Source organism: Colletotrichum chrysophilum (assembly GCF_026319265.1).
Source record: "Colletotrichum chrysophilum strain AFK26 chromosome Unknown scaffold_11, whole genome shotgun sequence".
Classification (NCBI taxonomy): domain Eukaryota; kingdom Fungi; phylum Ascomycota; class Sordariomycetes; order Glomerellales; family Glomerellaceae; genus Colletotrichum; species Colletotrichum chrysophilum.
In genome coordinates, this window is record NW_026517298.1 from 250,459 (window position 1) to 277,890 (window position 27,432).

At 55.1% G+C, this 27,432-nt stretch overlaps 8 protein-coding genes across 8 annotated transcripts; 5 read left to right on the forward strand and 3 right to left on the reverse strand.

The window, feature by feature from the left end:
* Positions 1 to 616: 616 nt before the first annotated feature.
* SPE1 (Ornithine decarboxylase) lies at positions 617 to 1,990 on the forward strand (the record flags this gene model as incomplete). The annotated part of the gene is made up of 1 exon (XM_053175214.1): positions 617 to 1,990. One exon carries the CDS (start codon positions 617 to 619, stop codon positions 1,988 to 1,990), a length of 1,374 nt encoding a protein of 457 aa, XP_053040834.1.
* Positions 1,991 to 3,115: 1,125 nt separating this feature from the next.
* COL26b_002289 (uncharacterized protein) lies at positions 3,116 to 6,864 on the reverse strand (the record flags this gene model as incomplete). The annotated part of the gene is made up of 4 exons (XM_053175215.1): positions 3,116 to 3,194; positions 3,242 to 4,166; positions 4,215 to 6,765; positions 6,823 to 6,864. The coding sequence occupies 4 exons, from the start codon at positions 6,862 to 6,864 to the stop codon at positions 3,116 to 3,118; spliced, it is 3,597 nt and encodes a 1,198-aa protein (XP_053040835.1).
* A 1,945-nt stretch (positions 6,865 to 8,809) lies between these two features.
* On the forward strand, positions 8,810 to 9,372 carry COL26b_002290 (uncharacterized protein; the record flags this gene model as incomplete). The annotated part of the gene is made up of 2 exons (XM_053175216.1): positions 8,810 to 8,818; positions 9,088 to 9,372. The coding sequence occupies 2 exons, from the start codon at positions 8,810 to 8,812 to the stop codon at positions 9,370 to 9,372; spliced, it is 294 nt and encodes a 97-aa protein (XP_053040836.1).
* Positions 9,373 to 10,176: 804 nt separating this feature from the next.
* On the forward strand, positions 10,177 to 11,623 carry COL26b_002291 (uncharacterized protein; the record flags this gene model as incomplete). Its single annotated transcript, XM_053175217.1, has 3 exons — positions 10,177 to 10,326; positions 10,461 to 11,379; positions 11,517 to 11,623. 3 exons carry the CDS (start codon positions 10,177 to 10,179, stop codon positions 11,621 to 11,623), a joined length of 1,176 nt encoding a protein of 391 aa, XP_053040837.1.
* A 1,205-nt stretch (positions 11,624 to 12,828) lies between these two features.
* Positions 12,829 to 15,301, reverse strand: COL26b_002292 (uncharacterized protein; the record flags this gene model as incomplete). Its single annotated transcript, XM_053175218.1, has 6 exons — positions 12,829 to 12,879; positions 13,104 to 13,437; positions 13,490 to 13,788; positions 13,943 to 14,794; positions 14,848 to 15,210; positions 15,278 to 15,301. The coding sequence occupies 6 exons, from the start codon at positions 15,299 to 15,301 to the stop codon at positions 12,829 to 12,831; spliced, it is 1,923 nt and encodes a 640-aa protein (XP_053040838.1).
* Positions 15,302 to 18,403: 3,102 nt separating this feature from the next.
* COL26b_002293 (uncharacterized protein) lies at positions 18,404 to 20,555 on the forward strand (the record flags this gene model as incomplete). Its single annotated transcript, XM_053175219.1, has 3 exons — positions 18,404 to 18,646; positions 18,710 to 19,124; positions 19,177 to 20,555. 3 exons carry the CDS (start codon positions 18,404 to 18,406, stop codon positions 20,553 to 20,555), a joined length of 2,037 nt encoding a protein of 678 aa, XP_053040839.1.
* Positions 20,556 to 20,829: 274 nt separating this feature from the next.
* Positions 20,830 to 22,841, reverse strand: COL26b_002294 (uncharacterized protein; the record flags this gene model as incomplete). Its single annotated transcript, XM_053175220.1, has 2 exons — positions 20,830 to 22,263; positions 22,323 to 22,841. 2 exons carry the CDS (start codon positions 22,839 to 22,841, stop codon positions 20,830 to 20,832), a joined length of 1,953 nt encoding a protein of 650 aa, XP_053040840.1.
* Positions 22,842 to 24,909: 2,068 nt separating this feature from the next.
* Positions 24,910 to 25,566, forward strand: COL26b_002295 (uncharacterized protein; the record flags this gene model as incomplete). The annotated part of the gene is made up of 2 exons (XM_053175221.1): positions 24,910 to 25,104; positions 25,174 to 25,566. 2 exons carry the CDS (start codon positions 24,910 to 24,912, stop codon positions 25,564 to 25,566), a joined length of 588 nt encoding a protein of 195 aa, XP_053040841.1.
* Positions 25,567 to 27,432: the final 1,866 nt, after the last annotated feature.

Here is a 27,432-nt window from a genome sequence, read left to right on the forward strand (position 1 = left end):
TTCCCTTTCTCATTTCCGTCTCATCGTCGACAACGCCATCAAGAAAGCCCTCATAGTGAAGAAGCTCCTCGCTAACCATACCACCTCTCCAGATCTTGTATAAAGATCACCCCTTCCCATCGCCGACTTAGCCTTTGGTCAACTCAAAGGCACAACAGCCCAGCACGGCTTCCCTGGCCGTGAGCTTCGTCAGTGACCAAGATTTCAGCCTCCGAAAGACCCGCCACATCGTCAACGCCATCCCGCCACCCGCTGCTGAAGTCGCCTAAGCAGAAGCTCGAGTTCTTTCTCTTCGACGCTTTGCTTCACCAGACGCCTTTTCTCTCCCCCAACCAGCTGCCGCATAGGACGGGTTTAGCGCCTCTTCCTCTCGCCGAGGGGGAGTCGAGGAGACCTCGTCAGATCACTGAGGGTTCTGTCTGCTACCGCTTTCGACCACCCTAGAACTCTCTTGCCGATTCTAGGTTCAACTTCTTCTTACAAACAAACCACCTTCGACAGCACAAACAACTGTCGAAAGAGAGGAGTCCGATAGTATCGAGACAACAACCCACCGACTTTCCACAAATCTCATCCACCCAACACCAACAAAACACCCCCATCAACCGCTTGGGATATGGTTATGGCAACAGCCGCGATCGAGCATTTTGCCCCAGCTACTATCAATTTTGCTAGTACCTACCACCAACCCGTCTTGAAGACGTCGCATTATGTCGAACACGCCCATCACAACAAACAGAATGGCGTGATCAACCCCAAGCAGCTGATTGGCGATGCTCTCCGCCAGCGCGTCGAGAGCATCGACCATGAGATTTGTGAGCCCGGCGACGAAGACACCTTCTTCGTCGGTGATCTAGGCGAGGTCTACCGCCAGCACATGCGCTGGAAGCTCAACCTGCCCCGCGTCAAGCCTTTCTACGCTGTCAAGTGCAACCCGGACCCCAAGGTCCTCCAGCTTCTTGCCGCCCTCGGCACCGGCTTCGACTGCGCCTCCAAGACCGAGATTGACCAGGTCCTCAACATGGGCACCGTTGCCCCCGAGCGCATCATCTACGCCCAGCCCTGCAAGACCAACTCGTACGTCCGCTACGTCAAGGCCATGGGCGTCAAGCAGATGACCTTTGACAACGCCGACGAGCTGCGCAAGGTCGCCAAGCTCTTCCCCGAGGCGGAGCTCTACCTGCGCATCATGACCGACGACGAGTCCAGCCTGTGCCGCCTGAGCATGAAGTTCGGCGCCGCCAAGGAGGACACCAACGAGCTCCTCGCCACTGCCAAGGACCTCGGCCTCAACGTCGTCGGCGTGAGCTTCCACGTCGGCTCCGGCGCCTCCGACCCCATGGCCTTCTACAAGGCCGTCTACGACGCCTACGAGGTCTTTGAGCAGGGCCGCGCCTACGGCTTCGACATGAAGACGCTCGACATTGGCGGCGGCTTCTGCGGCGACACCTTCGAGGACATGGCCGCCGTCCTCCGCGGCGCCCTCGACGAGTACTTCCCGGCCTCCAGCAACGTCAACATCATCGCCGAGCCGGGCCGCTACTACGTCTCTGCCGCCTTCACCATCGCCTGCAACATCATCGCCCGCCGCACCGTCGACGAGCCCTCCCTGAACGAGAAGCGCTACATGCTCTACGTCAACGACGGCCTCTACGGCAACTTTTCCAGCATCATGTTCGACCACCAGCACCCCGTCGCCAAGGTCCTGCGCGCCGGCCCCGCCACCGTCTACGACTGCCCCTCCGCCAACGCCTGCCCCGACGGCGAGGGCGTCCGCTACTCCGTCTGGGGCCCCACCTGCGACGGCATCGACCGCATCACCGAGACCATCTCCTTTGAGCACGAGCTCGACGTCGGCGACTGGCTGTACTTTGAGGACATGGGCGCCTACACAAAGTGCTCCGCCACCCGCTTCAACGGTTTCACCGACAACCACGACGTCATCTACGTTTGCAGCGAGCCCGGTGCCAAGGCCCTCCTCGAGATCTGAGCAAGAAGCGCGGGGACACCAAAATTCTTTCCTTTTCTTGAAAGCTACTGCCCACGGCGGCGACACAAATGAATAAAAAGTTTTGGACGGCGAAAAGCAAAGGGGGGGAGAACATAGACGGCATGAGTTGAGATTTTTCAGATTTTTTTGTCACAGACCTAACAACCAAAAACATGGCCCAACAGCACGCAAAGCTAGAATTGTAGTCATTCACTTCCCAACGATCTAGGGGGGAGGTTTCCAGACCTTCACACCTTGAGAGAGATATGGTTTATAGACTTGAAAGCCCCTGAGAAAGGGGGTAATACATATTTTGATTGGGGCCATATACGTGTCAACGGATACTTGAGTGACTTTCATTGTGCATGCATGAACTAACACCAACACCCATACGAGGCAAGTTGATCGATCTTGGGAGCTCTGTAAATCGCAAATCAACGAACGGCTAGGCGAACTGGGTAACGGCAACATTTTCGCCGCCAACCATGCAGCATCTACGTCAGTCAAGCGCAAAATGCAAGGCACAGTCGTATTGGCTTGCCGTGACTCGCGCGCGCATCGGGCGGTGCTGCAGGGGCGGTAAGAGACGCATCCTGCATGGCCTTGCATTCCCTAGCACATACCAGTTGCCTAGATCTGCACCTCTTCACCGTTCTCAATGCGATTTGGCTCTCTACAAGATGTAGTTGCATTCACGGGTCTCTCTCTCTCTCTCTCTTTCTCTTTTCTCCTATTATCCTTCCAGGCCGTCGTTGGTCCCTCTACTCGGTGACCAGCACACGTTGTTCGTCAAAAAAAGCATAAAACCCAGATGCCTCCGTAGAAGGCTAGACATATTTTTGGGGGCTGGATAGGTGTATGTCTTCCTCCCGCTTGCGTCGTGGGTAAACGAATCCCAATATCTTTCTGTCTAAACTGCGCCATTCAAATGCCAATTCGTTGTTGGACGTTCAAAACGTGTGTCATGCTATCCGTCTTCGTAACCTTTTCCTTGCCCCCGGTCGTAAAACCCCTCCATTCGTAACTCGCATCCAGAGGGTTGTCCATCAACCATGCCTACCGCATATCAATCATGTAGCCTGCGGTTGAAAGCTGTGGTCCGTAGTGAAATTTGCAAGGGTGTATTCATGCCTCGCTCTGCGGGTTGAGAATGCTCTGAGCAGTGGCGGCGTCGTAACCAATAACATTCGTCAGATAGGATATCCTACGTCTATTAGCAAAGTGTTTATCGGCGGAAAAGCAAGTACTCACTTGTCATCATTGAGTTCGCGCAGTCGCAGGTCTTCAAACCTCGACACGCAATCTACCCACGCCATGGCCCGCGCCTTCGGCTGGACCTTCTTAACCGTGAACTTGAATCGTCCGGTGACGGGTCTATGATCGGATACACGGACCTCGTGGCGCTTGTAGTCGATTTGCTTTATCCTGCCTCCTCCGCGGTACAGTAGTCGATCGCACCAGGCTGGCGAGCGCTTCTTCTCACTAGTATCGTAGTTGTCTGTGCCGACATCATACTTGTACGTAGGTGCAAAGGTGATTGGCATCTCGTCAAATGCGCGGAGCTTGAAGGCTGGGTTCCGTCTCTTTGCTACAAGGAGCTGATCTCGCTCGAGTAGCTTGGCCAAGTTATTTTGTTTAACAGCAATAACCACGGTATCGCGTGACATCGTGTCGATGCGGTAGTTGAGGTCGCCGTTAAGGAGGCAGAGCTCATGATCCAAGATCATGGTGCCGTCTCCACCACCAACGAAGCTGTCCAGACGCATATTGGGGTCTCGCTCAGGGGGGAGAATTTGCGCTTCGAGAATGGCCGCCACATCGTTGTGACGACTGTTGGCCTGTGATTGACCCGCTGCCAAATGGCAATTAATGAAGCAAAGTGAGGAGTCGTCAACCATAAAACGGACAACGATGGCACCTTTGTTGCCGTGGAGGCCGCCCATGCCACGCTTGACCTCCGATGCGCTCAAGTTCCGTACGCGATCTCTAAGCGTCGACTTGACAAAAATGCAGGTAAACAGACCAACAAGAGTGGCAGTGTGCAGTAAGTGGTATAGACAATCATGCGGCATGTAATCGTCGAGGCTCTTCAGCAAGAAGTCTCTCCAGTCGCGGTATTGGTGGCTCATTCGCTCCTGGTCTGATCCCTCTTTCTTCTTGACCTTCAAGAAACGTTCTGGGAAATGTCAGCAAAGTTTCGTCGAATGGCAAGGTTTTAACTTACTGGCTGTGGCGGTTTTGTCCTCCAAGTCGACTAACTCCTGGAACCCGAAGACCAGGATATCGGGTGAGCTGTTTGCTTGTAACAGACTCTTGATGAATTCCGCGTCCTCTTCAGCGTATCGAAGGCTGTGAGGCGTAGATGCACCGGCGTTCCAGGTCATACATAGCACCTTGAGATCTTGGAACTCGCAGTACTGGGTGTCCATGCCCTTCATTTCCGTCTCGTGCCAGTCATCCTGCAGGAGGCCGTCCCAGGTGCGAAGCACGTTGTCTGCACCGAGAGAGATTACCTGATGACGATCCATTCGGTAAGCGCTGGAAGCGTCCGAAACGAGCTTCACTACTGGGTTCTTGTCGTGTGCCTGCCAGTCTTTCTTGACAGACCACGGTGTTGTCGCCATGTCGTAAACACAGACTTTACCTGTGTTAAATCCTGCCCACAAATAATCACCGACGCCTGCGATGGAGTTGATCTTCCAAGAGCTCAAGTTGATAATCCCGAGACAAGCGAAGTCTTGCGTGTTGTAAATCGAAACCTTGCCATCTGCATGGCCAAAGAAGGCCTTGCCAGGTTGCGACCGGGCTTGGCATCCGGAGGTAACTTCTCCAGCAGTATCCTGCATCATAGGCCTCACAAGAACTTGAAACTGGGTCTGCCCGTCTGTACTAGGAGCAAACACCCGAATTTCCTTTCCATTCGCATGCCACAGCTCGTCTCCAATTATCATCGAGAAGGTGTGGCCTTTCGGTAGTCGGAATGCTTGGTGTGAGTTATTCGTCAAGTTTGGCGTGCTGGTCTCATCCGGACCCCAAACGAGAAGCCCGCCCGTCTCATCAAGTGTCCACAATTCGTTGAAGTGGCGGTAAATTTTGATGACTTCATGACGACCATGGGCGCTCGGCTTATTTGCAATCACACTTTGCGTTGCAATGTCGGCCTCCATTAGCTCGCCAAAGTTGTTACCAATCCATAGGCGTTCGCCTTCCTCATCGACATTATTACCAGGTTTGAACGCCACTGCTGTGGCCTTGATGCCCTCACCGTGGGCAAAGCTCATAAGGAGTTCACCATCCCGCAAACTCCAAACTCGGGTCAAGTGACCAGTGGTGCAAACCAGGTCGCCGCAAACGTCGAATGTTCTGGGATCGTACTTGGTCTGGATTTCGTGCATACCTTGCTTGATATAGGGGGGTCTCCGGTTGACGTTGGAAGGATCCGGGAAGGATTGGCTCGAGCCGTTGACATCAACCTTCGAATGATTGCTCGATGGGATGAGAGCAGTCGTCGTCTCAGCCGGCGGCGGCGGCGGCGATGGGTGTTGCACGGGTTGAGGAGGGTGCGAGATGGGAGGTTGTGGTGGCGGCGGGCGAGGCGTGGTCCTCTCTGATGTTCTGTCAGTCACCGTATTGGCACGTCCAGGCAACCGGGTAGGTGGCGGAAGATGGGTTGTGGGGGTCGAAACAATACGTTTGGGCGGTGGTTGAGCCTCGGAGACTGGATGTGTGTTGATACCAGGCCTTGGGGGTCGCGGGGGCGGCTTCATGGTCATAGAAAGGGGCCGTGGCGGTGGCTCGGCGGTCGTATGCGGTCTCGCGGGCAGCGCTGGTACGGAAGGACGGGTCTCGCCAGTAATTTGAGGCGTGATTTGGCCCTTGACAAATCCATTCGTTTCCTGGTCCCGCTGGTTTCTCTTCGTCATGATCGAGTGGTGTACAGGCGGAGGTGCAAATCCAACATCCAGTGTCCTTCCCCGTTGCTGTTGAGGCGGCGGATCCGAATGTGTGGCAGGCGCCTTTGGCCTCGAAGGAAGCACCGGGGGTGCCGGTTCGGGGCTGCTAGGCGGGCTGCTGAACGGAGAGGTCTCCGGCTTCAGCATATGTCTATTGGCGGTTACAACATGATCAGCGAAAAACGATGGCCTCGGCTGAGACTGCATTGACGGCTTTTCAGCACGGTTGATAGGCGGCGGGACGGCGGGTCTGTTGTCTCTGCGAATCTCGCCAGACCTTCTCGGGGGCGGGGGAGAGGGCGGTTGGGAGGCCGACAGCCTTGGGCTGCGCCGGTTCGGTTCGAGAGAGGGGGTATGGGGCCGACTCGGGATCTTGAACTGCCGCGCGGTAGTGGGAGTTGTCGGAGTTGATGCGCCGGACTCAGCGTTCAAGAAAGCCGGGGTCTCGGCATGCGCAAATCTGGAGACAGTATTCTTCGGAGGAGATTGAGGAGGCTCTACCATGACGGAGGGAGCTTTCACGGGCTCCGGCTTCAGAGTGGGAGGTATGCCCAGGGAGCGGCCCGGCGATCGAGGGACTGGCTCGTGCAGCGGAGGAGGAAGAGACGGTGTCGAGATGCTGCCACGTTCTCTCGGTCTCGGGGGTATCGGAAGGCTTTCGGTAGACTTGGCTGCATCTCGAAGGAATTCAGGCTTCGGGCCCGGTGAGATTGTTCGAGGCGGAGAAGGGCCCGACGGAAGGACAGGCGCGGGGGCAGGTGCAGGCGCAGGTTCGCCCTTGTTCATGTTCTCGAACTTGGCTCTCAGGGAGGAGACGGGTTTCTGCCAGCCATGTCAGTCACAAAGTCAGAGGGGGTCTTGTCGGCTTGGGGAACGAACAAGTGATGAGCCATCAGGCCCATTTTGATCGGGGGGAGGCATGATGACAGTTGAGCTGGACGGCGGGGCTCAGGGTGCTGATACCCATTACACCCACGTCTTCAAACGAATCTTCATGAGCCCATCAACGGCGGGCTAGGACAAGGCGAGTCTGGCGTGCTTAATTTGTCAAGGGATGGTGTAGAGGCTGTCGGACGGGGATTGAGGATCGCGAGGGTATGTCAGCGAAGACGATAGTTTGATGCGCGTGGCTGTTCGGAGGGATTCTGCGAAGTGGGATGGACGGCCGTGCAAGAGGGCTGGGGAGCATAATGATGCTGGGCGACGTTTCGAAGCTACCTCGACGTGCAGGCGGGCATGGCCATAGATGTATGGTCAGAATCGCAGTGGATCAGGAGCAGACGCGAGAGGGGACGGAGGGCAGAATGTTTTTTTTTTCTGTTGTGGTGGTGGTGGTCGAGTCGAGGTAGCGGCAGTAGTATCCGTGGTAAAGTTGTGATTGACAACGAAGTGGCATTGCAAAGGCCCCTTGGAGCAATAAGATTCCCAGCCGTTTTGCTGGGACGGCACCGTGGTGGACTGTGGATGGAGTAGTGTGTGCGGGTTGGGGTGTGGTGCGGTGCACCTTGCTCGCAGGCAACCGGCTGGCCTACCTCTCTGTACCTTGCCGTCAGGTACAACCGCTCAGGTACCTATCTACCGATGGATGGATGTGCCTACCTACATACGGATACAATACAATACGCACGCTCGAGTGGCTTCTGCGCGGGTGCCAGGAGGTACGTGGTGGCATGTACGTAAGGTTTGAGGGACCTTTGGAGACGTCGCCATCCAAACACCGCCCTCAATTACGACGGCGACGTCAGGTACACTACGTACGCCGTGCCCGCTGTCCTATCTAGAGTAGCAATATCCATAATGACATATGGCCCTGCCAAGCCGAGTCTCCGTCCCTCTTTGGGCTGTCGTCTGCCACAGCCCTCCAGCTCCTCCCAGCCCTCGGCGAGTAGTATACTTACTATGAGTACTACCTTAGGTAACAAGGGTCGTCCAGAGCCAGCTGCGGGCCCTTTTCGACCTTTTGCTTTCCAAGAGATGTCAGGTAATTTGGGCGCACATACGGATAGTACTTGGACAAGGTACCTCCACGCCAAGTACCTGGCCTTGCTGGGTTCCAGTAATTGCGAGAAGGTTGGGGGAGGGGGATGGAATTGGGGGAGAGGATGCATGCTTCCCGGGGTTCACTGGCTTGGTACCTGAGTGAATCTGCCCAAGACCAGACCCGAAGTAGGTACTTCGTACATGCTGCACACACTGCATACGCACCAAGTACCGTACACCCAATCGACGGGCGTGGAGAGACAGGACCTGGACGCTAATTGTTCCGAAATTAGGCCTACCCGCTGAACACCCGCCAGACTGCCTGATCTGCCGCTCGCTGTAAACACTGCGGCCCCTGTACATCACTTTCGCCCTCGCCGTTGTTGCCCTCCTCCTTCGACCCAGCTGTCCATCCGCCATCCTCTTCTTACCTAGCTTCTCTCCCCCCTTCAACGTTGGTGAGGCGCGACTCTTCCTAGCGTGCTTATCTAATGTGCTGGATGCTGCCTCCAAAAAGAGTACGTACCTTATGGCTCAACCGCCTCAAGCCGGCTAAACTCGATTGAGAGCAACCACCACCGCACGCTGCACTCGCCTTCCTGCGCTCTCGCTCGGGGTCCACAAATCGCGTGCACGGCTCAAGGCCAAGCAATCGGGGAGCTTCATTATCAGACCATCCCACTTTACCACAGTGCGTGCTGACTGTTGGACAACTGCTCCGATTGACCAGGTTTAGATCTTCCATTCAAACAACTCCGAACGGCGCAACTTTTTTTTCCTCTTCTCGCTCGCTGCCTCCCATTGCGTTCCAGACAAACCTGCCAACCCTTCAGCCCTGTGACAAGATCTGTCCAGTTGATCGTCCACCCCATATTCTGCCGCAAACATGAACACCGTAAGTTGTAGCCTATCCGTCGCATATGGTTTCAAGTCTCTGGCTAACATCATGCCTGATCCCAGGTCAAATCGTTCTGGTACGCTTGACTCGTCGCAAACCATCTCTCGTCGTCCGTCACGCTGATCTTCTCACTCTGTGTTTTGCAGGCTCGGATGGGGCTCTCTCTGTCTTGGTACGTGATCATTTGAGCATGCCTTGGCCCTCGTACCGTAGCTAACACGCCGACTTATGTAGCCGGCGGAACGGCCTACTACTTCGCCAAGCAGAGCATCAACGCCGACCGCGCAGCCCGCTTCGAAGAGCAGCGCAAGCGCAAGCAGATGGCCCAGTCCATGGAATACGGCGACAACGTCCCCAGTCAGCCCGGTTCCGCATCCACCATGGGCGGAGAGCCGCGCACCGATGCCGCCGGCTCGCCGAGCCAGGAGTCCAGCTCCGACCCCGCCCCGACCCGCCATGCCCCGACCACGGAACAACAAAGAATATTGGAGAAGAGCAAATACGAGAGTAGTACGCCGTTCAAGAGTCCAAAGGGAGACCGCTTCTCGTAGTGGCGCGAAACGTTTGGCGATGGAAGCAGCCCGACCGGACCCGAGTCTGTGTATTATAATTAACACCCTGGTCGGTTATGGCCGCGCTTTGTATCATTGAGCACGACACGAAAGAATTTACGCCTCTCTACCAATTGACCTCTGGATTATTGTATTTTGAAGGGAGGCCATGGCGGTCATTTCTGTAACTTTAGCAAAAGCGTCTTCTGGACGAGGCCATGATGGCAGACTGTCAATGAATCATTGGACACTAGCCCTACGTCAGCGGTGGTTCTGTCCAACACCAACACAAGCGAGAGGTCTCAGCTGCACAAACAGCTTCAAGCCAGCAAAACCGCTCCGTTCAATTGGATGAATAAGTAGATACTTGCCCCTCGATGGCCTATCGCAATAGTCCGCCCCCATGATCCCTCCGATATCACGGCGCACGCTCCGGCCGCAGGTGTTACCGCATCTTGGCTTCAAGGGTAGCCGGAGGGCTGCCCGCTAAGATAGTGACCTCGTGGCAATCCGCACTGGGCGGCCTGGGTCCCCTAGCACCTTTGCGGAAGAAGCCGCGCAGAACCCCGACTTCCAGCCGACTCACTCCAACAGCTGGATCCAAGTGCTAAGCCACAGTTTTACGCCCTGCGCGGCGCATGCAGCTTTGTGTGCCTGGCTGGCATGAAGCTTTCAGCTCTTTTCTAACAGCTCCCGCTTCGTAGCTTCAACTTCAACATCCCCAACACTACCACTCACCCCCTCACAACAACACATTCGCTGCTCACCTACCTGCGCGCCGGCAGGCATGCGAATCGAAGCGCAATGGCAACACCCGAGCTGGCGATAGCAAAGGCCTCCTTTAGCGCCCTGCTCTTCCGCAAAGAGCCTGTCTCCCTCACGAGGCCGGAGATCGAGACGTTCCACACCCTCCTTCACGATGCGATACACCAGTGCTCGCCCGCCAACGTTCAGGTTTGATGCCCTCTTGAAACGGCCTCTCTCTCCGCGCCATTTTCTTCTCTTCTACGTGTTTCTTGCCGCAAGCATAGCCGTTTCCGTCGTGTATACATGTCGCAGGTCAACTAAACTCCTGCTGCCTCCTCTAGAAATGCAAGCGATGGATCCTAAAGAATCTGGCGCCCTCGCCGGCGCGTGTCGCCGCTCTTGGCAAATACCTTGCCGCCCTCTCCAAATCCTTCCCAGGCGATGATGCTACCGCCGCCGCCGCCGCTGGTGCTGCGAAGAACAAGACGAAGCCCTCCTCCAAGCGCAAGCGTCTGCACATTCTCTACATCCTCAACGACGTTCTCTACCACGCCGTCGTGCGGGACAGAGACACGCGCCTCGCGACGGAGCTACAGCCCAGCCTCCCGCCGCTCTTTCACGCTGCCGCTAGCTTCCACAACTGCCCGAAACACATGCGCAAGCTGGACGATCTCCTGTCGCTCTGGGACCAGCAAAAGTACATCTCGACGCACACGATCGCAGACTTGAGGGAGACGGTGAAGGAAGCCCCCCATGGCGGTAAAGTCACCAAGGCTGCTGAGGGCGAGGGCGCGAACAACCAGACAGGGTCGAACCTCGCTGTCAAACCTGCAAAGGACGCGCCCTACATGATTCCCTCGATGCACGGAGACCCGAACACGCCTTGGTTCGACCTTCCAGCTGCCAACTGGCTCCCGCATCTTGAGTCAAACTCTACGAAGGCCATGAATCCCAACATGATCAAGCCGCTTCAGCTCGCGCCAGGCCCCGCGGACAAGGCTCTCGCCAAGGCAGTCAAGGACCTTCTCGCGGACGTCGAGAGACTATACTCCAAGTCGGCGGCGCCCCAGCAGCCCGATCAGCAGTCGACGGACCTGAGCGAGATGGGCGAGCGCGTCATCCTCGACGAGATCACGGGCGAGGTCATTGGGGGAGAGACATACTACGGCTGGTCGCGCAACTTCTGCGAGAAGATGAAGCAGCGCAAGAAGGGAAAGCCAGGAGGCGACAGACGCAGCCGTGGCCGATCCAGCTCGCGAAGTCGCTCTCGCAGCTTCTCCCCTGGCCGGTCGAGTAGAAGCGACTCGCCCCCCGCGTCCAAGAGGCGCAGGCTCTCGCCAGATTCTAGAAGCCGGAGCCCCAGCCGCAGCCGAAGCCACAGCCGCGATCGGCGACAGAGCCCTCCACGCAAGGGCCGTTACGAATCCAGAGACTACAGCCGATCAAGGTCAAGGTCACGCTCCCGGTCGCGGAGTCCCTACAGATCCCGATCCCGATCTCGTGAGCGAGGAGGTGGGAGAAGAGGTGGGAGAAGAGGCCGCGGCGACTCGAGCAGATCACCACTTCCACCCCACGGCCGCGGCCGGTACAATGACGAGTCGGGCCAGGGCTACAACCAGCCGCAGCCACCGCCGCCTCCTCCCCCTAATCACCACAGTCCTCCCGCCTTCCAACCGTACCCACCACCATCTCCAAACGCGGCCGGCGGGTTCGGACACTTCCCACCACCCCCTCCGCCGCCTCAAGGCTTCCAAGGAGCATGGCCGCCTCCCCCTCCACCTACTCATCCTCCCACTGTAGGCTACATCAGCGGGCCTCCGCAGAATTGGGGTGCTCTGCCACCTGGTGCCGGTCTGCCGCCGCCTCCACCACATATGGGCGGATGGGGGGCACCCGCTCCGCCGCCGCCGCCGCCGCAACAACACAGCCAATACCAGCAACAGCCGCAGTATGGACGCGGCGATGGTGGGTACAGAGGTCGCGGCAGGGGAGGCTATAACAGAGGCAGAGGAGGCGGGTGGTAAAGTTCCCTCTGCTCTTGGACAACTGTAGATTAGACCAGTAGTAGCAAGGCAATGTATAACGTCAATCACGAAGCCGCTCGTCAAACCTCTATCAGCGTACCCAAGTCTAAATGTGACGTCTGACGTCTGTACTCATTCATCGTCTAAGGTAGAAACCAAGGAGGAAAACCCTCATTCCTCACGCACACTCTGGCGACCTTTCTTGTCAAGTTCATCCGAGAGAGCCGCAGAAAGAAAAAAGGAGCTTGTCTCCCGAGTTTCGCCTCTGTACGCCGGGGCACCCCATCTTTCTTCCACCCACTCTTGCCTGTCCTCCGTCACCCTCTTCCGACAAAATACGTTTTTGTGTCCTCCCGCGTAGAAAAAAGTTAAGAAGAGTCCCGCGTTTCTTTTCACCTCGACAGCTAAACAGCGGGCGGGCGGCTCGATGCCAGTAGTCAAAAGGTCCCGCTCAGGTCTGAATCTTTGCCGAGGAGAAAGGAAACATAAAAGTGACATCATGAAAATTAAGTATGTTCCGAGGGCGGCGAAGCCCCATCCCTACTAGAGCTTGTGGTCCTCTCTCTCCTGACCCGAAGCGTACCCGGCGGTTATCCTCTGAATCCCTAAGCGCATGCATGATGTTCCCGTTTGGAGTCCTTCAACCCGTTGAAGGCAAATCATTCGGTAATAATGCCAAGGCAGGTCATGACTCCTCAGTCGCCTCGGCTTTCTCCTCGCCGTTTTGTTCCGGGGCCTATATCGGACACTGGTCAATCAAACATTCAAACAAGCACTGAAATTCGGCGATTAAAGCAGGATGCAAGACAATGCTGAGGAACAGGACAGGGTGAGTTTTGTAACAAATAGCAAAACAAAGTTTCAAAGGGTATTGAGAATCCTCAAGCGCAGGTTGACAACCAGACAGAGGCGGGTAATGGCAACAGGGTAAAATCATTTTTGGCTTCGGGTTGATCCTACCGAGTCTTGTTGCTCATGCCGACGTTCCCTGCGGTCGCCATCTTGCAGCTTGAGAGAGTCTAATCGCTTCTGGTTGTCTTCGGTTCCGTCGACTTCATCAACGCGAGAAAGGGAGCCAGCGTGTGCTCTACCTGATGTCGGAGCGCCCGCACCGTTGGCTGACCGTCTCTGGTTGGCCTGATCGGTGATTGACGCCCACTTTCTTTCACGGAGGGCTTCTCTGGCTGCGGCGCTGTTTTGCTGCTCGGTGTAATCGTGGGAGCAGTCGTCAAACAATTGAGGGTTGATCTCCATGAACAGCTTCATGGCGTTATAAACCATGCCGTGAATCGTACTGCAGGAATTAGTTAGTACTAGGCGCGCTTGCACTCTGTGGTAATACTCACCGGTTCCAGTGTCCCTTGGAGTTCTCGTATAGAGGCGCAAACATGATGGGCAGGATAATCTCAACGTTATCACTGACCAAGTTGCAGAAGTACTCATTGTTCCAGAAGTAAAGAGCACGCTCAGCAACCTGGAAATGGGGGCTGGCAACCGACTTGGCCAGCTGGTGGAAAAGAGGCTCCTGAACCTTGGCGAATTCAGCCGGGTCCATGACTTCGAAAATGTCTTCGACCTCGTTAAGGAACATAACCTCTTTTGTGCTGTTGACCTTGGGCCAGTAGCGGAGCAGTCCGAGGACAACCTGGTTCGGTTAGCAAGCGATTATGCGAAGCCTCGGATCCAAAACTTGCCTCCTCTGTGAGAGATGCATCTTTCTCAAGGAACTGGACAATGCAGTACGCCAGCTGAGGGTGGTACATGCTGAGACTCTTCACCTTGTGCAAAGGTATCAATACCCGCGTCAAGAAGGTCTTATGCTCCTCCTTCAGCGGCAGAGCGAAACCGTTGATAATAGAGCCCAGAATTTCCAACAATTCAGCAATGCCGTTAAATCTCTCCGTTTCGTATGTGAACTGGAAGAATACGTTGTTGATGGAGCGACGGATGAACGATCTCAGGTTCAGGAACTTGCCATAGATACGGTGAAGCGTCGTCTTGAGGAAGTCTCTCTCGCGCGGGTCCTCCGAGTCAAAGAGCTCCAGCAGCTGCAGCACGAAGCTATGGTCAATGTACGCCTTGGCAATGTTGGTGTTGAAGTCCTGGCTTTCGATAAAGCGCAGGAAGAACTCGTAGACAACCTGAATATGCGGCCAAGCAACCTCCAAGACGGGTTCGTCCTCCTCCGGATCGAAAGCTTCTCCTTGGGGGTTCATCGGGGGCGGAATGGGTCGGAAGAGGTTCTTGGCGAACATTTCGACAACTCTAGGGTACATTGGCTCCGTAATGACTTGACGGTTATTAGCGACGTAGTCGAGCAGTTCGTGGAGGGCGAGTCGCTTGATCTCCTTGGATTTCATGTCACCACTGGCATCATTGAAGTCAAAAATGACGTTGCACTGGTCAATCTTCTGCATGAAGAGCTCTTGGCGTCGGTTGGGGGGAACTTCGTGGAATCCAGGAAGCTTCTCCAGCTCGCGGTGAGCAGAGATATCGAACCTCGACGAATGCTGTCGCTTGGGTGTTCTGAGGCCCTCGGGCACGTCCTTGGGCGTCTGGTGGAGGCGATCGAACATGAGCGACTTGGTGCCCGCTTTCGGAGGCGCGAGATCGTGTGGCATGGTTTCGGCAGCACCAGGGGGCGGGACGTGCTGGAGATAGATTAGCAACAGCTTTGAATGAGCAGTGCCGGTTGAGAACCTACAGGAGCGCTGGGGCTGATGATGACGGTAGGCGGTAGGGTGCCATGGCGAGCTGGAGAACCTCCACCGTTAGCACTTTGGGCCGCTCCCGTGGAGCCAAAGCGATCCGGGGCAGCACCTTGCTGGTTGCTCAATGGCGACGGCTGGTTCGGTTCTCCGCCGTGGGCGCCGGCGTTGTTAGGCGGCAGCGGCTTATTGCGGGAATCGGAGAGGTTTGTCGTCGAGGATGAAGGAGTCGGGTTAGGCGACTGGTTTGCATCGCGGCCTGAGCCGACCGACGAGGGGGATGCAGTCCCATCTTTGGAATCCTTATTCTTCTTGGGCTTATTGGGGTCTTTGTCTTTGCCGCGCGAGAGCTGGGCATGCTGGGACGTCAATAGGGTGTCCAGTATGACGATGAGACTCAGGGGCCGGGTAGCAACGGTGACTTACCACCCTCTGGCTGAAGCGCTTCATTTTGGACGTCACGATGAAGTCCCTCTCGGTGGGGCGACAGAATCGCCCGACTCTTCAGCTAATGTAGCGAGCAGCAGTGAATCGCAATGGACGGAGGTCCAATGCAGAGAAGGATATATGCTGCGGGCGCAGGATGGTCGGCGTCGGTGGTGGTAAGCAGGGGTGATTTTGGAATCGGCCGGATCGAGTCAATTGTTTGACGTCGAAATGGAATGCAAAGACGAAGGAATCGAAGGGCTATCGCAGCCTCGGTCTCGAGATGGCTTCGATGATGCGCGGCGAACGGAGCGTGCGTGGGTCTCAGCTAAGGGCGAGTTTGGGGTTGTAGCAAGCGCGTCGGCAGATCGATGTCGACGAGACGATGAAGGAGGGCGGTCGCTCGCGAAAGGGCTGGGGTTGGGTTGTCAGGATAGCGTCGCTTCGTGATGGGCAGACAAGGGGAAGCAGCTAGGGGAGCGGGTTGGAGAGAGAGATCGTTGCGACGAGGTTATGCCCCATCAAAAAAACGGCGGAAGAAGAAATGATCGGGCAGCGAAAGGAAGAAAGCCAGATGTTCTGGACAAGAAGCGACGAAGTTGGGGGATGCTCTGGATCGTCGGTAAAGCTGAAGTTGCTTGCGGGGCCCAGGTGTGAAGTGTGAGACGACGACGCGGGACCAGCAGCCGGTCTCCCCTAACGTGCTAGCGGCGGCGGTGAAATATTAAGGTAAGGTCGAAGAGGCACGGTACGGCAAGGCACGGTATGGTATGGCCAGAGGGTTGTCCGGCCCAGAGCACGTCGCCCAGCAGAAGACAGACTCGACAGCTGGAGACGGACGGTCCAGTGATGCGCAGCGGCCAGCCAGGAACAGGCCTCGACGCCGGGGGTTGGCTGGTTGGTTGAGGGGCGGCGGGCGGGCGGCCAGAGATGATGGACAGGGTGAGAGCAATACCTTACAGATTGACGCCCGAAAGCAAGACGAAAGAGAGGAGGCGTTGATGCGGATGTAAGAATATTCGAGCGGTCAAGTCAATGGACGAGAGTTGTAGATTGGAGAGTGTTGTCGAAGGCAAAGTAAGGTAAGGTAGGTAGGCGGTAGGTACGCATTCGCCGGAGGCGAGTTGGAGAGGTGAGAGACGCACAACAACACACACAAACACACACACACACACACCAAACCACAACTGTCAACACCTCAGCTAAGGTACCGTCCCCAAGGAGTTAGGTAGGTAAGGTGCCTACCTGGGTGAGGTCCAGTAAGGTATGATGAGGTGGTTGAGTGGAGAGGTCGAGGCTGTGAAGAGGCTCCTTCCAAGGAAGGTTCTGCTTCAACACTGGTCAAGCCCGGGACAGGTGCTCCAACCTCCAGGAGAGATCCCAACTGCAGGAGCGGACCCGACAGCAGCGCACCGGTGGGAGCTGCTGAAGTGTGCCTTGAAGTGGGCGGGTGTGGAACGACAGTGGGCTCTGTAACGCCCATCTTTCATGGCTCGGCAGGAGGACACACCACCTACAATTTACAGGGCGCTCGCTGCAAGTCGATCGAACAGCTGCTAGCTGCCCGGACACAAGCAGTGAGGTAGGTAAGGCAAGGTAAGGTAAGGCACGCAGTACCTACCTAAACAGCAAGCAGCACGCGGGCAGGCAACGGGAGCCAAGGAGGGACGGATGGGGAAAGGGGGTGTTGACGGATGGCACCTCGCTGATTGGCACTGGCACGGGCACAGGTTCTGGCACTTGCATTGCACCTGTGGAAGGGACCTGACTGCGACCGTGACCTCTGCACGGGCCCGATCAGCGAATACGACAGCTTTTGATTGGCTGGTGAGCGTCTTAGGTAAGATAAGGCCCGCGACCCCTCCATGCTCCTGCCTCTCTCCTCGACATTGATGTGGATTACCTGTCGACATTCGCTGTCTGCGACTGGACGAGCGAAGCTGGACCCTGGAGCTCAATTTCTTTTGTCGGCAGGAGGGTTTATCCGGGAGGTTTCTGCCCTCCCGTCCCGTCCAGATCGAGGTCCGGCCTGGGTTTCTTGGCCCCCACATGTGATCTCCATACCTACACAGCAAATCTGCATCTCCTGACGGCACAATGCAGCTGCAGGGCCGATGTTTACTGACTTCACTCAGTCATCACTTCGGTATTTTGAAGTGAATTTCCATCAGGAGATGGCTTTATCCCAAAACACACTCGACTAAAGCAAGGAACGCCTGCGACCTTACCTCACACCTTACCTCAGCAGCGTACACGCAGACACAGCCGTTGCTTGTACCGTGCCAATGAACACACGCACTGTATTTTGACTGCTGCAGGTCCCTGGCAGCCGCTGCAAGGGCCTTCTTTGGGCTCATTGCCCCCAAACAATGTGGGCATCATCACATCACCCTGGGTCCAAGCTATCACAGAACAGGAGCGTCCCAGGTCTTCGGGAACGGGTTCAACATGGGACGACTTGATCTGCTGAGGATTCTGAAACACGAATGCGCCAGTCTCCATTCCTCTGATACTGTGTCTTGCTGGAACAAGAGTCACTAGTGAATCCGGATGAGATAGAGTCGCGTGCGTACCATACCTTATCGGTGTATGTCAATCACAGATTTACCAACACAGCCTGTCCTGTTCTCATCCAATCTGCGCATTGTAGTATTGTAGCCTTGTCTCTTCTGTAGCTAGTTTTTGTCGTCCTGGCTCATAATCAGCAGGCATACAGTTATTTTGAAAGGATTCGCCAGATGACTGCCTCATGATGCTAGTCAAGAGATCCTCAGCATATTTGCCCGTACAGTTCATTCACTGTACTGCGCTACAGCCACTCACCTAGCACCTGCCTCAGGTCGGGCTACATCTCGCACCGTGCATCAATCGAGAATCTCAGTTGCTCAGAACAGCAGGTAAAATTCCAGTCAAACAACGTATCACTGAGCTCAACGCGGCGACATCCGCAAATCGTCGCAACTCCACCTTCGTCAACTAGTCGCTCTAAGACTTGCGGTCTCAGATAACCTGTTTCTTTATCCTGGGCCACCTACAGCCAATCGAAGATTATCCAACAGCAAACGGCTGGGCAACCGCCCGCAAGGCCAAGGCGTCTTAGAAGACGGCCGCACGGAAACCATCACCATGGACACCGAAGACGAACACATGAATGACGGCACAGAGAATGACAAGCTTGCAGAGGATGTCCAGGAAGATGTGAGTGAGCCGCAAGAGGAATCTTCAACCGCTCAGAATCGACATGACAGCAACTCAGCGCCCCGGTTCCCCATCCCCAAACGGGCCATGGGTGCCGTGGAGATTCCCATGATCGTCATGAATCTGGACAGAGCAGAGAAGGCCTTTGGAAGCATTTCGTCGTTCCAGAATGTGCGTAGATTTCGGCAATGACTGGAAAATTCAACCTACCCGGCGGTACTGACAGCCTGCCAGATCCTCGACACTGAACGGAATACAATCCCCTTCTATCTCAACCCCGAGAGCCCATTCCGCAGGCCAATCATGTCACACAGTGCTACAAGTCACAATGTCGTGCTGAAGGTGACCGTGCCGAAGCGGACTGGCAGGAAACGCAAGAGGGGTACGGACGGGCCGTGGGAAGGTGAGGTCGAAATGACCGATGCGTCCCGGTCCAGATCACCACGCGAGCAGATCTGCTCCAGGTCGCGGCTAGACAATCCGAAGGTCCTGCGGCGGAAAATGCAAGACAATGTCGACAATTACGACGTGGAGGCCGTCGGCGTCATCAAGCACACTCACCGGTTCCGCGGTATGGCAGATTTCCACTGGAGCCTGAAAGAGTCTCCTTTCATTTCGAGATTCATGGATCAGGTTATGCCTGGTGACAGTGAGTGTGCCTGCGGTCTGCGATTTTGGAAACACACTGACAGCTATACCAGTCACTCAAATGAGGAACTTCCAGTTCGTCGACGGCGTCGACAAAGGACCAAACGTGGATATCATCCCTCCACCAGTGTGGACGCCAATGACGCTCCCATTCATCTACAACTACTCACAGAATCCCTACGTGCGATCTGAGCTCGACCACGCCGGACAGACCAAGCTCATTAATACCCAACTACCAACTCTTATTGGCTACTTCTTGAAGGCAGATCAGTACCCGATCCCAACAGGCCCGCAAATGCCATATGACGGAACCGACGAGGAGGTGACCACCTGCATAGCCAAGATGGAAGAAGCCATGGAGGAACGACCTATTTGGACACGCCGCTCCCTCCTCAATAAACTCGGCTCCATCGTTCGAAATGCCAACGTCATGAAGCGGTGCGTCGGCTACGTCGGGTATCAGTTCCGCGGCGGACCCTGGCGCGACGCCATCATCAAGTACGGCATCGACCCGCGCACCGACCCGGCCTACAAAACCTACCAGACGATGATCTTCAATATGCGCAAGCTGCAGGCTGGCCACATTGGCGAGACGTGGCACGCCATCCGCAGCCTGCGTACGGAGCAGCGCCAGCCCCAGGGCGACAACCACGAAAGCCACATCTTTGACGGGAAGTCCTACTGGACCGACGGCAAGGTCTGGCAGATTTGCGACATCACGGATCCGCTAATCGCCAAGATGTTCGCCACGGCACCGCAGCGGTCAGAGGTCGACATCTACAACAGCGGCTGGTACCACCAGGGCACTTGGGCAAAGGTCAAGGGGATCATGAAGACCAAGATGATCGCCATCCAGTTTGGCCGCAAGCTCAAGGACGAGGACTTCGCCGGCATCTTTGACGTCCGTGATACGACTCCGCCGCCCGGGTCGTCGAGCGTGCACATCCCCCTGCCGGACCTAGAGCTCACCGATGCCGAGAAGCGGGTGCTCTACGGCAGACGATTCAAGGAGCCCAAGAAGAAGAGGAAAGGAACTGCCTATCGCGTCACGAAGGCCAACGGACCTCGGAGTGTTGCAGCTGCGGCTGCCATGGGTGCAGGAGAGGAGACCCCCGACGCGGAGCAGGGTGTTCAGGACGAACTCATGTCGCTTGCGGGAGACGACAGTCTTGAGGATGAAGATGACGAGGACGACGGCTTCGGTCAAGAAGACGAAGGGTTTGCGCCTGTTCCTGGCATGGAAGGCGAAGCAGAGGAGGGTTATGCGGAAGAAGAGTACGACGATGCAGAGACGTATGAATACGGTGAGGAAGGCGAAGGATACGAGACATACTATGATGAAGGAGATGAACTGCCTGAGCAGACAGAGCCTCCGCGTTACCACGTTGACGAGACTCAAGCTGAGGGGGCTTACCCCTCTGCGCCGTTATGATGAGCCTCAGTCTCTTGCACATCACTAACTACATCAAGACATACATTGCACGACCTATGATCAAGGGGTCAAAATTATTATTGCCTAATTTGATGTTTTCATTCTGCAATTCAGTCCAAACCATGCTTAGGGAGTATCTTGTTTATACCCATGCATCATCAAACTGTACTAAAAGACGACTAATTATAAGAGGATAGTTCACTACCATCCGGTGACAATGGAATGTTGGTGCTGGATATGGATTCAAACGTCCATCATAAAACGTATTCGAGTCTCACTGCACCTTGAGCACCTTGGTCTTGCTCTCCTTCTGCAAGCGCATCCCCTCAACCCACTCCGCCGTCTCCTTCAGGGCCCGCCGCGGGTCCTTCTTCCGCTTCAGCAAGAACCCCTGGATCTCGGCCGGGCTGAACAGCCCGTCGGGAATGAGGGCGCCAAACTCGCCCGCGATCCGACCCAGCTCCTCCGCATCGAACAAGCGCTTCTTCTCCGCCTCCTGCGCCGCCGGAGCAGTAGCAGCCGCAGCCGCAGCTTCGCCCTGCCCGAAGGAAGTCCGCAGAGGCGAAGGGGTGGACGCCCCGGACCCCGAGGCGGACGACGAGCCGTTCATCTTGACGATGCTCGGCCCGGGGTGCGAGGGCGGCGCGACGTGCCCGTCGACGCGCTTGGCGGGCACCGCGCCGTCGGCCTCGTACATGCGCTGGAACAGCTCCGTCGCCTGCGCCGGGGTGGCGTTGGTGAAGCCGACCTGTAGGTCGACGCGGCCTGGGCGGATGAGGGCTTCGTCGAGCGACTCGGGCTTGTTGGTCGTCATGACGAGGATGCGGCCCTCCTGCGAGGCGACGCCGTCGATGGCGTTGAGGAGGCCCGAGAGGGAGATGCCTTTCTTGTCGTCCTTGGCCTCCTTCTTCAGCGCGCGGGCGAGGTCTGAGACTTTCCAGTCATCTTTCGTCTGTCTCCTGCTGGGCCGGTCTCCTTTCTTGGCAGTGCTGTCGCCGTCCTTGGCGGCTTCGTCGTTTTGCTTGTCACCTTTGGACTCCGGTTCTGGGTTGGCATCTTCGGGTTCTTCGTCTCCACGGCTCAGACCAGCGGTATCGATATCCTCCAGTAGGACGACGCAACGGCGGGGGAGAGAGTTGAACAACGTGCCGAGATCTTCTTCCGTCAACGTCGGTTCAAGCAGGGAGATGACAAAGATGTCCAGGCCAAAGACACCAGCCAACGCAAACGACAGCGACGTCTTTCCTGTTCCCGGGGGTCCGTAGAACAGGTACCCGCGACGAAGGGGGATACCGCGGTTAGCATACCAGCGAGGGGTGGCCGGATGGAGATACTCGTTCATGTCGGCGAGGACTTGGCCCTTCTGCTTGGGGTCGAGAACAACGGTGCGCATAGGGCGGACGGGCCGGTTGGCCACCTGCGACCAGTTATAGCGGCCCCCGTACCTGCGCATCGGCTGCGGACTTGGGCGTTTGATGGTTGTGCGAGCATAGTGATCTGAGTAGAAGAACTCCTTGACAAAACGAAGCAGCTCCTTGATGGGCGCCGGGTCCCGGCCGAAACAGGAGATGATGAGGTCTTCCTCTTTCCTAAACGTTCCGTAAGCTTCCTGGCCGTCGAAGACATTCTGCTGCTTGCGGTGCAGTCTGAAGTAGCGGCCCTTGAACCAGAAACCGTGTACACCAACCGCCGGTACATATCTTGGAAGCTAAACAGAGTTTTAGTACTGGCTGCGTAACAATGTAGGAGGGGGTGGTTTGAACTCACAGCTTTGGCTTCCTGGTTAGAAAAGTTGAGATACTCGGCTTCGCCGTCGCCGCTCCCTGTTATCCTGATCGTCTGAAGCGCCTCAAGCTCCTCCTCCTCCTCCCACGCCGTCTTGCTCACAGTCTCCGCGGTCAACGACCGCGAGCTCGCCATCAGGGGCTGCAGGGCGAGCCACTTCATCATGTGCGCGTAGATCTCGTCGGTGCTCTGGACGTGGATCGAACTCATAAAGTTGTCCTGGATAACGCGGAAGATGGCGCCGTACACTTGCCGGGCGACCCTATTCGCGGCCCAGATGAAGCCCGCCAACGTCAGGATGAGCGTCGGGTCGATGCCCAGATGGGACCCGATCATCTGGTAGAGGAACATGAGAGACCGGACGACCGGGTTGAACTGGCCGCCCAGCATGGGCAGAAGGCTCTCCATCATCTTCTTGCTGTCGCCCGAGTAGGACTTTCCGCCGGTCATGTTCTCGGCCATGGCGGAGAAGTTGCCTTTGAACAAGGTTGCGAAGTCCATTTTGCCCAAGTCCATCATCTTGCGACCAAGTTGCAATGACGTCGGTTGGAGTAGTGGAAGAGGTTGGATGAGGCTCTTGTAGGTTATATATATACGAGTCCATAAATCCAAGGCAGCAGTTGAGGCGACTTCAAAGACGACCTTAGTTCGGACGACGTTTGGGAAGCAACGGAGGCAACCAAGACAACTTAGGAGCAACGCGTTCAGGCTGCGCAAGTGTTCCTGCCTAACCAACACCAATGAAGACAGAAAGGCTAACAATTACTCAAAAGAAAGTACTATGCATGACACAATCGAATAAGAAGTACGCCACACAGCCTTTTAAGCTGATGAGTGGGTTCGGAATGAGTCTTCGACTACTGCGTAGAAGCAGGCAGGCTAATTCGTAGAAGTGGGTAATTGAGAACTGCCTGGGTGGCGAATCGATTAAAAGAGGGCGATGCAGAGACTAAGAAGTCTCTTGCAACCCTCATAAAAGTTTGCCTCGTGACTATAAGCCCCGGATGAACGAGCGGAAATCAGTGGTGGACGCGGCCAACGTCATCAGCAGCTCACTAAAGATGCAGTGTAGTTCCCGTCTCGGAATCGCCTTCGATTGGACTCGCTATTCGGAGTGCCTATCATTCTCGAATGAGTGAGAAAACAAAACCGCACGCAGATTCGTACTTCCATTCGGCTGCAGTAACCAATGGATTATAGCCCAGGGATGCGCTCGATAACCAAGCGGGTGACGACTTCGCATGTGAGTCATCGAGGCGTTCGCGGTCTAGATCCGAGAGTCAAATAGATCCGTCGCCCCCCAGTTGGTTGACACAGCAAGTGAGGCTGATTTGATTGAACAATGTGGCAATCGGGTCCGAGGCAGGCTGTCCATATTCTTACGCCGAGCCGAGTTGAATAATCATGTCTGCCAGTCAAACCACGAAAGTGCAAATGTCAACAGGCTCTGAGCTCGGGGAGGCGAAAAGTGATGGATGGGTGCCGCACCCGTTGGAAAAAAGAAACGATAATGCATCCATGGATATTACCCCACCAATACCCCGCTGTATCGTTGCTGACCGCCGCCTCACCGATTTCTTACAGGCTGGCAAAGCCCCCGGCAGACGACAACCGACGCCTGTTCGGCCCCGGAAGCGGTCGAGTGGTGGCTTCGGCTCCGTGACTATTAAGCTGGCTTTCAACCACCAGTAACTGTTGATGCGATATCTAGCAAACTGGGTTTCAAACACCGGTAAGTCTTGATGCAATATGGAGCTGGGACTTGTACGGATTCTCTCCTGCACCTGGCTGGTTAGGTTCCATTACGGTGTGGTCAAACAGGTCGCAGATAGCTTCAAAGTTTTTCAGGCTCACAATGATTATTTCCTTTCTCCGAAAACCCAGGCGCTGGTATATTATGATGCCTTCTCTCTCTCTTCATCCCACTTATATCTTTGTATTTAATACACACATCTCATAGAATAACAACATTCTAAAAACAAAAGTACCTTACCAAGAGGATCAGCTAGCCACAGTCACAGTCATGTCTACCACCATAACCACGACGGAGACAATGAGAGTAGAGGTGGGCTCGATCCCCTACTACATGGATCAACCCAAATCATCCAAATTGGGTATTCTCGACATGCCATGCGAGATTCGACTGGAGGTGTATCGTCATCTCTTGGTCCGGAAAAAGCCTATACGCCCACGCCAGCTCACCCCTGACGAGATCCCCAACACCCCTGACGAGATCCCCAACACCCCTGGCGAGTTCCTCAAGCGCAGCATCATTTTTACATGCAAGAAGATCTCCCAATAGGCCATTGAAGTCCTCTATCGGGAAAACACTTTTGCCTTTGGGCCAGGCCTTTACACGAAGTATACCACGACGTGGGGCCCGCCCTCCGGTCCGCCAACGAAAGCGCCAAAGGCAGCGGTTCTCACAGGCAAAATAGAAAACGAGGATGACAGAACAGCCAAGAGACTTTCCAGAGAATCCGCCAGAGCAAAGAGAGAAGCCGCCAAAGCAGATGCTCGCTGGAGAGGCCAGCTCGAGCCCAAGCCCTCGATCTCGATCAAAAGCGACATGGAGTTCTTCTTCAACCATGCCAGCAGCGCCAACGTCGGTGTCATCCGTCGTGTCCTTCTGAGAGGCTTCCCCTGGTCGGCGTGGCAGGACAAGAAGCCCTTGAGCAATAACGTGAAGCCGATCGTCACCCACCTCCAATGGTTCTCCCACGGTCTCGACTCTGTGGAGATTGATATGCCCGACGACACCGCGGTGAGCTTGCGCGGGGCAATGAAAAAGTCGAATCAGTCGTGAGCTCCAGAAGACCCCCAAATTCTCGAGGATGCCTTTCACGAGGATCGGAAAATTCCGAAGGGTACTGACCCCGAAGACGAAGTTTACGGGTTCCTCGCTGCCGTCTACGCCACGATGGGAAGAATTAAGGGCATCGGGTCACTCTCTGTCAAGATGACGCCTCTTTCCAAGGACGCGGATCGCAAACAGATATCGATGAGGAGTATCTTCAAGTTTTGCGGATGGATCAAAGTGAGCGAGCCTTCCAAGATCGACACTACTCATCCGTTGCTTCCTTGGATAGAAGAGGAGCTTGGTGTCGACTTGAGGGTTCGCGAGTGCTTGCCTGAGGATCTGTACAAGTTGTTGCACTACAAAGAATACATTTCTAAGAAGCACGGAGTTTCTTTGCCGAACTGGTCATCCAAAGATGTTCGTTAGGCTGTATTTGAGGAACCGCGAGAGTTGTCCTGGGGATTGCTCAAGATGTTGCAACACAAATAGTGTGTATACTACGGAGATGACGGAATTGATCTATATAGATGTTCGTACATACATGCTTCTTAAGCTTTTTGAATTACGGATTCGGATGACAGACATATTATATTACTTAGGTTATCTGTTAACTTTCAAATGTTGAAGAACGCTTCATTTCATCGACGACAACCTTCCCCTTCTATCTTTTAAAGCCGATGTGTAGTCCAAATTTGAATTTTGTCCGAGCTTCTAGCACAAGTAGCCTGAGATTGCGGTTTGGATGACTTCCATGAGTGAATCCGATATAAGATCGTGTCCTGTGCCACGCCCCAGCAGGGTATTGACGTAAGTTCGGTTTTTCGGATCGCCTGGCACCGCCATCAAACCCAGTGAGGTTCTCAAACAGTTAAAATTTTAAATGAAAGTCGGTGAGATAAGTTTTCTTGCATACCTGGTCCATTTTCCAGTTCTATACGCTTCTATGAGCATGTCACGACCGTCCTCTAGGCAATATCACGGGCGTCAAGATGGTTAGATCTTTTCCAGGATTCATTTCCTATGACCTTGTCGAAGATCTTGTCGCAATCGCCTGTTGTATTTTCTGTTGCCCCTGCGTGGCTGTTTATTATCTCTTACCTGACCGCTGGTCTCATCCATCCTTCTACGAATCACCGGAAGAGACGGAGCGAAAAGCACTCAAGAAAGCACTCAAGAAGAGGAACAAACTGAAACGGATCAGGAAGAAGGAAGATGAAGCGCTAAGGAGGAAGTTTCGGAGGGACGAAAGAAGTTTCAGACACTTGGAGCTACCTGTAGAGCTTCGAAAGCGAATCTACGAGCTAGTTCTCGTCCACCCTGGTTTCTACCGACCGATCTCAACAAAGTTCGCCGATCGCAGCGAGCGCGACTCCAGGTCTATCCTATTCACCTGCAAGGGGGTTTACGAAGAAGCCTACGTCATATTCTTTTCGAAAAACCGATTTGCTTTGGCCTCGGCCGGCCCCCGACCTGTTCCCTATCGCATCCAGGTACAGGATTTCCTCCGCACGATCGGGGTCATCAATGCGAGTCTCATCCGCCACGTTCGTCTGGAGGGATTCCCATGGAGGTATTGTTCTTATAAGCCCCAGGTGAGCGACTTAAGGCGCATCTCATGCGTTGCGAATTTGATAGAACCACTGGAGGTATTCAAAGGAGGCCTCGAATCTCTTCAAATTCACATGGCCAGAAGAGCTTCTTGCGATTTGACCTGCGCTGGGACACTTCATACCTTTGAATCTTTGCACTTGGTCAAATCCGACGTGGAAAAGAGACCATACATCAGAAGCTTCTCGATCTGGTTCTCGAGAGATCCGGACTGTCGCTTTGACAAGCAAAGTAGAACATCGATGGCGGCCTGTGGATGGATCATACAGCAGGCGGACGAAGTTGACGATGATACACATACAACAAGAACATCTATCATCGACTTCTTTCGTCTGGAACGGGATGAGCATCCAGTAAAAGATTCAGGATGCATCGGAAAGACACATCGTCATCCCTGGTACATCTGAACAAAGTACTCTCGAGACGCCAAGTGGGAGGAAGAAACTGTACAGCTCGCTCATGTTGCGCGCGAGTTCGCGATCTCGAGGCTTCTTGTTGCCTTTGGTCCCCCCGGGCAATACAAATGCATCTACGCTCTTACTTGATCTAGTAAGATCTCACAGTCTGCCGCACATTATACGTTAGCTTTAAGGAGAAAGTTTGGGGGTCAAGACTACATAGCTCGGTTCATAGCAGCTTTGCCAGATTGCACACATGATCGAGCTCAATACCATCACACATCAA